Genomic DNA, 12,266 nt, shown 5'->3' on the forward strand with positions numbered 1-12,266 from the left:
CCCCAAGTGCCACATCTACACAGCTTTTAAATCCCTTCAGGGATGATAACTCCATCACTGCCCTGGACAGCCTGTGCCAGGGCTAGCCAGCCCTTTTGGGGAAGAAATTTTTCCTAACATCCAATCTAAACCTCCCCTGGTACAACTCGAGGCCATTTCCCCTTGTCACTTCTTCCGTGGGAGCAAAGACCAACCCCCACCTGGCTCCCCCCTCCTGCCAGGGAGTTGCAGAGAGCAAGAAGGTCCCCCCTGAGCCTCCTTTTCTCCAGGCTGAGCCCCCCCAGCTCCCTCAGCTGCTCCTGGTGCTCCAGACCCTTCCCCAGCTCCGTTTTCCTTCTCTGGACACCCTCCAGTTGCTGAGGTTTTTTTGGGGAGTCACAGCTCTCTCCTTAGGTCCCAGGGCTTGCAGAAGTTGTTGGTGTCTGCCCTTGGAAGCCAGAGCTGAAGTCTCAGCTGTGTGGTAGTGGGAGGAATGTGTTTGCCATCTGGTTCTGGTCAGACCTAAAACGCAGAGCATGTTTGTTCTCCCTTGGTGATGTATCACACTCCACATCATGGTGTCAGAGCCCAAAGGATTGATTATTTTCATCCATAAGGTCATATAAACCCATCACATAAACCAGCCTGCCCTCTGACTTCATTCCAGCCTTAAAAGCATCAGGTGGGGCAACAACCCACTTGCCATGGGGAGCTGCAGCAAGGCTGGGGAGGGACAGACTCCCTACCCAAAGAAAAGCCCTGCCAGGACCACAAAACCTTCCTGGCTGATTCATCATTGATGCTGCTACGATGAGTCCTCACCCGGTATGTAGGTTGAGCTTGTAAGAGGAGAGAAACAGTTCACCCAAATGCTGCTCATCACCTGCATCCAGCAGCCTCATTTCTTCTGCAAGACAAATGGAGCATTCACTGTTTAGGGACAGCTTTGTGTGTCTCTGGTAGAGAAGTGTTCTAACTCACAGCAACAGGCTGCATAAATCAGAGCCGGAGCTGCAGCCAAATGATGCAATTAGAGGTCTTGCTGTCAACAAACAATCATGTAAATTTGTTCTCTCTGATAGGAATCAAGGAGGAGACATGACTAAGCATGTAATAGCAGGGGGTTGGGAGAAGAAGAAGTTGCCCGAAGCTTCCTAATGAGGGAAAAGTTATTGCAAAATGAAAACAGTGAAAAGGTGAAGATTTGTGGGTGCCTCTCCAGGAAGTGATGAGGCCAAGTGGTACCTGAGCAGGGCTGCAGTATGAGGTTTAGGTAGCTCAGTCCCTCCTCTGTAGGCATGTTTTCCCAGCAGCACAAGTCACAGAATGGTTTGGGTTGGAAGGAACTTTAAACCTCATCTCATTCTCACAGCTCATCTATGTTTCTGTGATACCTGTCTTTAGAGCAGAAGGTGATGGGGATTTTTGGTCCCAAATTTTTGGCCTCAGTGCTGAAAGGCACAGCCATCTCCATTGCATCCACAGTTCTTGATCACCTTTGCCCACAACCAGACAGTGCAGAGCAGTGGATGGCATCAGTCCACTGTGCTGTGCCTGCTGACATCTTGCTGGAGGACACCATTCCACTGGGCCTTGGGAGGTGACAGAACATGTTTCTAAAACATCTTGAAATGGGTTTAGAGGTGAACCAAGCCCCCAGCACCCAGCCCAGATGCAGCACCCACCCCAGTACCCTTCAAAGGGTAGACATGGACCTTCCCATCCCTTTCCATCCCTATCCCTGTGATGGCTCAGCCTCCACTTTGATCTATAGGGTGCCATACACTGCTCTCTCTGCCGAGAGTCCCCTGCACCCTGGGTGGCCCATCTTTCTGGGACATCAGGCACTTCCCTTTAGAGCACGGGCTGGAAGCCACAGCCATACTTCAGCAGCTGCTCAGCCCTTAAACATCCCTATAATCTCAGGATTTAGCATCAAAGCAGAAGCTCTTCTAGCAGAGACGTGCAGGGATCAGACTTAAAATAAGTCACCGAAATAGGCTGGGGAAGAGTCTTTGCCAAGTAACATCTGTCTAAGACAGTTAACATTGAGCACAAAAAAAAAAAACCCAGCCCTTTTGTTTGCTTCTGTTTAATGAGCGAGAGCTCTCATGGAGCCCAGCGTCTCATTTCACTTTCTCAGCCAGGTCTTGCATAAGCCCATGTACTTACCTGATCTTTTCCTTCTCTTTCAAAACAGGCACGCCAGCCCAGCTGGCCTTTTGCTGACAGCTGTAGTGGCAATTTCCTACACAATCGCCATGCTGTATGAGGGGTGAGTAGCTGTGCAGAACTGGAGAGCTTCTAATTATTTCTGCCAGCTTTAACTCCCGAGGTTTCGGAGAACTGCACAAGTAGAGATGATTTTTTCCAATTAATTCAGCAGGGGAAGAAGGAAAACAGAGGATTGTTTTTCAATTGTTTTGATAATGGGCAGATTCCGCTCTGGAACTATTCGCTGAGTTCTAGGAACATTTGTGCATTTGTTTGTTTTTATCAAAATGAGATCTTTTTTCTTTTCGGATGCCTGATTTTGTCTGTAGAAGAACAATAAGGAAGGCGGTGAGAGGACTCATTGTGTCCTCTGAAGAGTCCCTACAAGAAGTGCTTGCATTTTGTAGTTCTTTGGATGGGCTTCTCTGATATTTTGCACCACAATAGCCTGGCAGCAGAGAATGGAACAGACTGGAATAATTCCCAGAAGTAGCAGTTGTACTGCAGCAGTGAAAGGTCTTTTGTGTTTGCAAGGGAGGAGAAGATGCAGAGTGGCAAGGTCTGCACGCAGGGGGGTCTGAGTGTGTGCTGAGCCTTGTCCCATGCAGCACAGGGATGGTCTGTGGTGGAAGCAGCTTGTAGCTGCTCCACAATCCAGAGAGACTGAGATGAGGATTGCCATGGCACAGGAATAGTCAGGCTGTGCCAACCAGTGAAGGACAGAGTTTCTGGGTGCACAGTAATCTTGATTTTAATTCTCCCTCCCTTCTTTTGCCCCTCTCTTTTGTCTCTGTCCCTTCTCTCCCCAAATTCCCATCCTCCTAACTACAGGCCTTTCACAGAGGAAATCTACCGGCAGAAACAGAAGGGAGTGAAGAACAAGTAGCCACAGGTAGGTTTGCTGATCGGCAGTTTCAGCTGCTTTGCCAGGCTCCCCCACCTACGAGCACCCCTGCCCAGCCCTGCCTTCCCTGGCTCCTCCAGAGCCCTTCCCACACTCCTGAAGGCTTTTGAGCTTCAAACCTCTGCAAAAACCCAGGCAGGAAGGCTTTTCACAGCAGCAGTTTTGTCCGCCTCCTGGCACCCGACCAGCAGCCCCCAAATTGTTTTGATTATACACTTGAGAATCAGTGCGAGGCAAAATTGCTGGGAAGCTTTGAAGCTCCAGGCTTAGTCTGAATCAGGCAGAAAAAAGCAGCTATTGGCCATGGCAGGTGCTCCAGTGAGCGGCAGGGATGGTGTGAGAGGGCACGTGTTCCCTTAGGGAAATCAGGCATCCCTGCTCCAACTGCTCCTTGTCTGAGCTGGGAGCACTTCTGCCCATGGGCTCACCCTAAAAACTCAGCCCAGGCTTGTTTTGGGGGCCAAAGGCTTCTGCAAAAGCGCAAGTTCCTGGCCAGGCTCCTTTCCCTGGGGTTCAGTGCCACCCTGGAACCCCCAGTGCATCTGCCCACTGGTGGTTGGAGAGTTGGGACAATCCCACGGCACTGCCAAGGTTTCGGCAGCCCCGTAACTGCTGCTCTGATGGAAATGCTGTGGCACCACTGAGGTCCCTAATGGACTCCTGTCCCTTTGCCTTTTGCAGAGCACTGTCTCAGGTACCTCGTGCCTCTCTGGTCCCCGCACTGTCAGATTTCCCTGTTTTCCTACTGAGATGTATCCTACTAATTAGCCCAGCAAACCTCTAATGAGCCGACCGAGCTCCCTGCAGCACTGGAAGTGATCAGAGGAACAGCCCGAGCGTGGTGGCATCTCCTCACCACAGCCCACAGGAGATGGAGGTCCCTGTCCCCAGGTCTCTGTCCCCAACTCCGGGTCACTGCAGCTCCTGATGCTCTCACAGGAATTACACAGTGTGGGACCTCCTGACCTCTACTCCCCCAGCGATTGTTGGAGATCTTCAGGGGGAAAAGCAATTCTCTCTGGACTGGAGGGGCATTTCACAAGTGAGCTCTGAGCATGGGGAAGCACTGGCTCCAGCTGTTCCTGAAGATCATCTGAAGATGCTGCCAAAGAGCCATGGGAAGCAGACAAAAGCTCAGATGAAGCAACAGAGAGGATTCAGGAGCCCCTGAGGATTCAAACAGAGCTGGGGAAGGAAGAGGGGAAACTGCTGCAAACTCAACAACAGCAAAACATGCTGCAAACCCAACAACAAACCCTCTCTTTTTTGGAAGAGGGAACCTCCCCATCCAGAACTGCAGTTTCCACTTTGCAGAGGTCTCCTGCCACAGAGAGCCCTGCAGTGTCTCTCCACAACTGCAAAGACTCAGAGAAAGGTGACTGAAAAGCACAGAGATGTGAATGTATGACCCAACCCACTGCCCAAGGGGGGTGGAGGGATGGCAGCTGTCCCGTGGGGAAACCCTAGCATGGAGAAGACCCAGGGGAAGAGTCAATCCCTGTCTGCACCCTGCAGATGTCTCACCCCTGGCCCTGTTGATGCCCCGGCCCCCTCCACACCCACCCAGTCCCTCCTTTTCCCTTAGGGGCCACATGAGGGTCCTTCTGCTTTCCCCAGCACCCAGTGCCTTCCAGCTGTTTTTCACTGCCTTGCAGGGACAGTGGGTGGGAGGGAGAGAAAGGGCTGCTTCTGCCTTCCACACCATGCAGCAGCCAGGTACAGATCTGCCCCTCCGCCCCTGCCACCAGCCTCAACAAGTCCCAGAACTGCCCAGTGCTGGATCCTGCCTTGAACAGAAAGACTTCAGAGGTGACGCTCCAGAGCCAGGCTCTGTGTTTACAGATTCCCAGAACAGTTTGAGAAATAAACTGTAAATGACCAAACAAGCAGCAATGGCGTTGGAGAAGGAGCTGCTCCCGCACGGGCACCGGGATGTGCTGCCACATCTCAGCATCACAAAGTCCTCTCCATGGAGGGTCCTCCCTCTTCCCAGTGCCACCTCCACCAAACGGTTCCATTTCCTTTTGCTTTTGCATGTTGTAATTCACCCTCCAGGCATTGCTCAGCAGGAATTAAAAGTGTTGGTCTCTTTTCAATCCGGCCTCCCATTTCCTCTGGACAGGCTCACGGACGCCTTGTTTGTGTTTCATCATTTTAGGGCCATTACACATAGATTTATTTTTTTATTGCCACCTCAACAACCTTCCTCTTAAAGATTTGGGCATAGTATTTTATTTTTAGATAAGTTTCCACATCCCCTTCACAGTTAATGTTTATAGACAGAGGCTAAACCAGCCCAGTACCCATAGCAACCAGTGAGGAGAGGATACATTGCATTATTCAGACAATTTATGTCAGAGTTGCCAGTCCTGGCTCAAAGTCTCTGATGTCAATAAACTTGGATTTGTTGGTAAGTGTAATCAGTATTTACCGGAGAGACACGTGCTGGGTCGGGAAGAATTATCCTTCATGAGAAGACAGCGAGGGCCGTATTTGTCCTGTCTCATTCCCCGTCTGGGGACCTTGTGCGCCCTTTCCTGTCCCCACTCCAAGGCCAAGGGGGGACCCCAGTTGTACCATTCCCCTCCCCAGCCAGCATCAGCCTCTTAAAATGTGTGTCTGTCACCATAAATCCCAGTGATGGAGCTGCTTCCCATCCTGTGCCCACAGCATCCCAAAAGCACAGGGGTTTGGTGCTGCACCGGGACCGGCTTCACGGACTCCTTTCCCATTGATCTGCCATTTCCAACCCTTCCCACTTCCCAGCTGTTCTGTGTTGGCTTTGCATTGCACAAGTGTTTTTCTGGGGTTATGCCAGATGCGTCCCTGCTTTTAGTAGCTCTTCCTGCAGCAGCCAGCACGGATTAATGTGTCGCTGCCTTTGTAGAACTGGTTCTGGCTGCCATAAAGCTGGAGTCTGATATTTTAGAGGCATCTGCTCTCTTCCCTAAAGCAATCTGAGGAGCTGGAAGGTGATGTTCTAGCCCATATCATGGGGCCCAAGCCCACCTTTCTCCCTTGGGCAGGGAATGGCCCTGGCCAGGACCAGTCCTGGGTGGTGCCGTGCTGGTCCCCAGGGCTGCAAGGAGGGAAACACAGACCATCGTTTTTGCTGGTCATAGGGAAAAAATTGTGATTCCAATTACCTAATATTTCTAAGAATTTGAGATTCCAGAGGGAGGGGATGAAACCTTCAGGCTGAGCATGAAGCATTGGTATTGTTGCAGACGTTTCCCCACTTCCCAGCTGCAGCTGGGGCATATTCTGCATTGATGCAGGGATGGACCTTGGGGCCTCCAGGTCAGAATATGAGTCCTGCTGCTTCCAAAGGAGAGACCTGCACTGTGGGACCCCCAGGACCAGCCGGTTGCAGCCTCAGCTCTGTGCTGGCACAGGCGGGTGCATCCCTCCAGCTCTTGCAGAAGCATCGAGGACCAAATGAGGTCTCTGGAAAGGGGGTCATGGAGCTATTTTCATAACTTCATGCCTTCAAAATACAGTGTGGGGCTTGCTGGGCCCACTGGAGGTTGGCAGGGGGGTTGTTTGCAGCCTTGGGAATTGCTTCACATGAGGTTGTGTGCTGACGCCACAGATAACGCTTCCATTGAAGTTTGGGATATTTCTGCAGAGCAAACACCAGAAAAGGAGAAACTAGTTAAATCACAACTACCTGGCAGGGACAGCTGCATCACCAAGGTCATTGCTCTTCACTGCCTCAGGTCACTCTGTGTCACTGCACAGCCCCCACAGCAGCTGTGCCCACCCTCGTGGAGGTTTCCTCCCCAGGGTCACTTGTGTGGCTCCTCCACACACATCTCCCTTCCACAAAACAAGTTTTTGGGGATGAGGAGATCACCTGTACAAACCCAAACATCCCAGCAGTGAAAGGCCAGCTCCAAACTCACAGGATGCTTCGTCCAGGAACACTTTGGGAGATGGAGCCTGCATCCTGTGGTCCTTTCCCTGATGGTGATGACGTTCCCAAAGGCCCCTCCCTCTGTTGTGACCGCCCATAACCCTGTGTTTGCTTTTGCCCAGTGAAGTTGTGCTGCCTTGCCCCGGGGGAGGGACAGCCAGGGGCCCTTACATGGCAAACAACCACGGGAATAAACACGTGGCGCAATCGGGGCAGCACGTGTGGCAGGATGGGGAGTTCGCCATCCCCACAGGGCTCCTGCTTGCTGAGGCTGCACTTTTGCTATTTGGGAAGATGGAAGGGAAGGAACTGGGGGTCTCAGGGCTCTGGTGGTGGCTCTCACACCCATCCCAGTGCTGAGGCTCAACTTCAGCTCTTGTGCCCACAGTTGGGATTTGATGTAAAAGCAAAGATGAGCTTGGAGTACAGGTGGTACAGGAACAGTTTGGGCACTTAATCCCTTAATCCAGAGAAGATGGACAGGGGACACAATGGGACTTACATTTACAGGGGAATATTCAGCCTCTTCTATCCCTGCTTACAGGGAAAACAATATAGGCTTTAAATGGTCACAAAGAAATGCAATGGGAAGAACAGCCTGGTGGGAAAGGATTCCCAGGTGGAAATCCGTTTCTGAGTGGGAAACATCCAGAGCTGGAGCCCAAACAAATGTCTGGGGCAGAACCAGGATCCCGGGGCAGAGCCGCATAGGCAGTGCTGGCAGGCTTCTGCCCAGGGATCTGGGATACAGCCAGTTCCCAACTCATGGGTGCCCAGGAGATGCTTTGAAATTCCCCACGGCGCCAGGAGAGCAGCAGCACCCCATTCCCACTGTCCCCCTGCCCGTGGCATCACCCTGCCAGGGACAGTGTGGAGAAGACACCATCCAGCCCATCCCAGCCCACCTCCACCCTCACCCCGGGGGCTGTTACGCACGGAGCTCCCGCCATGAGCCAGAGGACAAGTTACGAGGCTGTTTTCCTTAATCTTCACGCTCAACAGCGGCCCTGGGACAGCCCGGTGAGCTGGACACACTGTGCTGCATCCTCCTTGGATCCTATTTCAAAGGAAAAAATGGTAGGAATGTGCTGCTTTTTCCATGTTGCGTTGTCTTCGGAGAGGAGCTGTTTACGGAGCGAGGCTCCTTTCCCAATCAGGGTCGCAGGAGGTTGCAGGGCTGCCAGAGCCCCAGGAAGATGTCGAGGCCAGGCTCTGCCTGCGGTTCTGTGCTGCTGCACCAGGGCTGGGAGCCTCGAGGGTCCTCTATTTGGGCACCAGCTCAACCCTCACCAAGCCCAATCCCCCCAACACCTCCACCCCTGTGCCCGCAGCCCCTCTGGACCCACAGATGGAGCAGCAGGAGCAGACGTGGGACCTGGACAGAAAACACCTCCAGGCTCCAAGCCCTCCCCACCACTACCCATCCCTCTGCCAGCTCCAGCCCAGTGATGCCTGCCTGGCTCCCTGCCTCCTCTTGGGCTTTGGTTTTTGTCCTACAACCCTGGCAGCCATCACTATTTCCATGGGAACCTTCCTGAAATCCAGCAATGTGTCCACTGGGGTCACTGAGCCTCCCTCTCCCCTGTGCCTTATATTCCAAGCCCAGTTTCTGCCCATCTCCAGTTACAGGTGACATTTCTCTCTAATCCCAGGGAAGCTGCTGCTCTTTGGAAAGGAGCAGAAAGTGCCAGAGTTTGGGAACACATCCAGGACACGCAGACACCTTTGTCCATGCAGGATGCTGGCAGGATGCTGCTGCATCCAAGTGAACTGGGGGCAAGAGGATGGCATGGAGGATGGAAACTGGGAGCAGGGGATTTCCAGGGTGCTCCTGGCTCGGAGCTGCATCGTGCTGGACACAGGGATGGCGTCTCTGAGGGAGCTCTTGCCACCCCTTGTCTGAATGACTCAGGGAGCTGGGGATTTGAGACATGTCTCAGGCTTTTCAAATTCTCTGTTAATCAAATCCCAAAAGCTAAAAGTAATCAAGAGACATCAAAAGTGTTGCTAAAGAAGCAGGGAGTGGGGGAAGGAAACAAATAAAGCCACCCCCCTGGTCCCCAGTGACAGAGCAGCCCACTTCTGCATCATATCTCATCTGGGAAAAATTATATGTTGGGAATTACGTGCTTCTTCTGAAAAGCCTTAAAGGAGATTTAATAAAATGAGACAAGCTAATAATATAAGGAATTAATAGCAACCCTGGATGCTGCATCTTGATTTAATCAGATGCTTTTCCCCAGGGGGACAGGCAAAAGCTATGGCTAAAGCCTCCCTTCCCTTCCCTACCCAGCTGCTCCCCTCTTTCACTGGCTATCCACTCCTTCTCCTATCCCAGGAGAACAGCAAGGGTAGGATTTGGGGTCCCACAAGACCCCGCTGTCCACCAGCAGCTGCTGGGAAACACAGCCCACGCTGGTTCTTTGGGAGCAGGATAAGGAGACAGATGCCAGCCTGCTGCACACCCACCAGGGAGAGGGTCCCTGTCTGAAGAACAGGTCCCCGTGCTGGGGAAGAAAAGCAGGAATTGGGGAGCTGGGCTTGGGAGTGGACTTGGTTCCATGTGTGTACTTTCTCAGGAGCCAGGGAATGCCGCACGCTGCTGCGTCAGGAATGAGCCCTTGCTGGGACATGAAGCACCTTAACGGTGATGATAAGGAACTCATGTGGGATTTGCTCCTCTCCGTGGCCCCGGAGAGTTGCAGGGTCCACGTGAGCTGGGTGGGAATGGCACAAACAGCCCTTCCAGTCTTGGCTGTTTCACCGCTTAGACCCGCAGGACCCGCCCGTGAACTGAGGCCAGCCCGGCCCCGGGGGGACAATCCTTCCTGGCTCTGCAGCACACTCGGAAACCAAACTCATGTTCCGATGTAATTGTCCTTTTCCGAGTATCCTCCACTCGCCTGTCCCTGTGCTGGGCACCCTGGTGCTGCTTCTGCCTCCTGGAACATTTTGCTTCCTATATTTTAGCCGCGGCTGGTGCCGTGAGCTCTGTTTTGCTTCTGCACAGTTCGTCCAAGCCAGGCCCTGGGGACCCGCATGTTCTGTCGCTGGGATGTTTGTGTGACTTTCGTGGAATTTCCCTTCCTCAGCCACTTGCTCTCGGACGCAGGGTGTTTGGCAGGTGGCTGGTAAATCCATGAGGATGCAAATAGGGAAGGAAATAGCAAGAAAACAGGGATTGATCAATGCCATAGGGTGATTCCTTTAAAGGTGTCGCTGGGGTTCATACAGAGCATCCTGTCTCCGGCCCTGGCTGTACCACACTGCTGCCTGAAAGAGCCTGTATACTCCCAAACCAAACAGGGAGCAAAATATCCCACAAATGGCAGGGGAAAACTCTGGCAGCCGTGAGGGAAATGCTTTTTTACCTGCCTCTTCTTAAGGCTTGGACTATTTGCAGTCAGGCCAGAAATAGGTGGTGATTTTTAAGAGAGTCATAACCGTGGGAAGGCTTTGCCTTGCAGCAAAGTGGATCCTTTATCATCAATCACTGGAAGAAAATGTGCTCTGCTCCTACCAGGAGATGAGTTTCTAGATGAGCCTGGGAGGACTCAGCCTAATGCCATATAATGCTCCTCTGCTTGGGCTCTGCGTGACTCCGTGAGGAGCTGGACTCTGGGATGGCACAGGCAGTGCCCATGTCCTCTTCCCTGGGAATTCCTGCTGCTATCGTCTCTCCTCCACCCATCCAGGGTCCCTGACGCCCTGTCCTTGCTCTCAGGGGGTCCCTGGCTCCAGTCCCACCCCACCGAGCCCTCAGGATCCCAGGGCACATCTGCCTTGTGGTGTGCTCTACCCAAAGAGCTGCTTAGAAGGAATAAATGGATTTTTTTTCCTGTTAGCCGAGGAGCAGGTTTTGAGCAGGCTATTTTTACCTGTTCCTGACACTATTAATAGTTGTATGGTCAACAGTAAACGCTGATCAAGAGATTCGATTTGTCTGTCCCCCAGAGGTTGGCACTTCCTATTCCCCCCGTTGTTTTCCATCAACCGCTTCAATTAAATGATCTTTTTGTTATTTGGGGGTGATACATTTGGGCTTTGTATTCAGCTATTAAACTACGTTGCTGTCTCACACACAGATTACTAAACATGGGAGACTGTCCCACTTTCTCTCCTCCAAGTGTCCTTGTGCCTCCAGGCAGGATGTTTCCCTGCAGGCAGGGATGAGGCTGAAAAGGGATGTTTAAGCTGCTGCTCTTTTCCAACCCACAGACCAGCACGATTCCTACATAAGTCTTTGAGCAGTGTTTAAATTAATATCCAAGTGTGACACCACACTCGGGGTGGAAGGGGAGGGAGGTGAAAAGTTCAGCACCAGCCACATCCCAAGTGGAGCTGATGAAATGCACCACTCTGCACCAGTTTGTGTGTTCTAGCTGTCACTGAGGTCCCTTTCAGTGCTGTCGGTGAGAATTCTGCTACCCCAAACCTTATTAAAGCATCACCTTTTGCTAAGTTTTGGGGTTTCTTCTAATAGATCATGGAGTCACATAATAGTCTGGATTGGAAGGGATCTGAAAGCTCATCTTGTTCCACCCCCTGCAATGGGCAGGGACACCTTCCACTAGACCAGGTTGCTCCAAGACTCATCCAACCTGGCCTTAAACACTGGGCTTTGACGCTGCCACAGCTCCTCTGAACAACCTGTGCCAGGGCCTCACTACCCTTCCAGAGAATTTCTTCCCAGTATCCCATCTACCCCTGCCCTGTCAGTGCGAAGCCATTCCCCTTTTCCTGTCACTCCACGTCCCAAAGACCCTCTCCAGCTCTCTCGGAGCCTCTTTAGGCACTGGAAGGGGCTCTAAGGTCTCCCTGGAGCCTTCTCCCCTCCGGGCTGACCATTCCCAGCTCTCCCAGTACGGGAACATTCCCATTCCCATTCCCATTCCCATTCCCATTCCCGTTCCCATTCCCATTCCCATTCCCGCTCCCCCCGTACCTGCCCTGCACGCGCCGCCGGCCGGGCTCTCTCCTTCCCCCTAGCGGGGGGACCCGGCACTGCAGCGGCACCGCTCGGCGCCCCGGCACCGGGATCGGGATCGGGATCGAGGGAAAGTCGCCGTGCCAAGAACCTCCGCCAAGGGGGCACCGCGCAGCCCCCCGCCCGCGCTGCAGCGCCCGGACCGAGACTTCCCTCTGCTCCCGGTCCCGCGCACCGGAGCTCGCACCGAACGGGGGGGTCTTTTCTCCGGTCTCACGGGCGCTTGCACCGGGCAAGTGTAAACCGGAGCAAAACCACTGCGGGAA

The 12,266-nt window shown here is 52.9% G+C and overlaps 1 protein-coding gene across 2 annotated transcripts in view; it reads left to right on the plus strand.

Annotated features, from left to right (window-relative positions):
• The window catches only part of PEMT (phosphatidylethanolamine N-methyltransferase), a 41,405-nt gene extending 36,212 nt beyond the window's left edge, over positions 1-5,193 (plus strand). For both annotated transcript variants that reach the window (XM_029957926.1, XM_008928074.3), the window contains exons 6-8: positions 2,180-2,254; positions 3,025-3,085; positions 3,779-5,193. In XM_029957926.1, coding sequence (XP_029813786.1) covers positions 2,180-2,254; positions 3,025-3,079 — 130 coding nt within the window. In that variant the 3' untranslated portion in view covers positions 3,080-3,085; positions 3,779-5,193. The remainder of the gene's footprint in view (positions 1-2,179; positions 2,255-3,024; positions 3,086-3,778) is intronic.
• Positions 5,194-12,266: the final 7,073 nt, after the last annotated feature.

Source organism: Manacus vitellinus, unplaced genomic scaffold, assembly GCF_001715985.3.
Source record: "Manacus vitellinus isolate BGI_N305 unplaced genomic scaffold, ASM171598v3 scaffold_12_pilon, whole genome shotgun sequence".
NCBI classification, from domain to species: domain Eukaryota; kingdom Metazoa; phylum Chordata; class Aves; order Passeriformes; family Pipridae; genus Manacus; species Manacus vitellinus.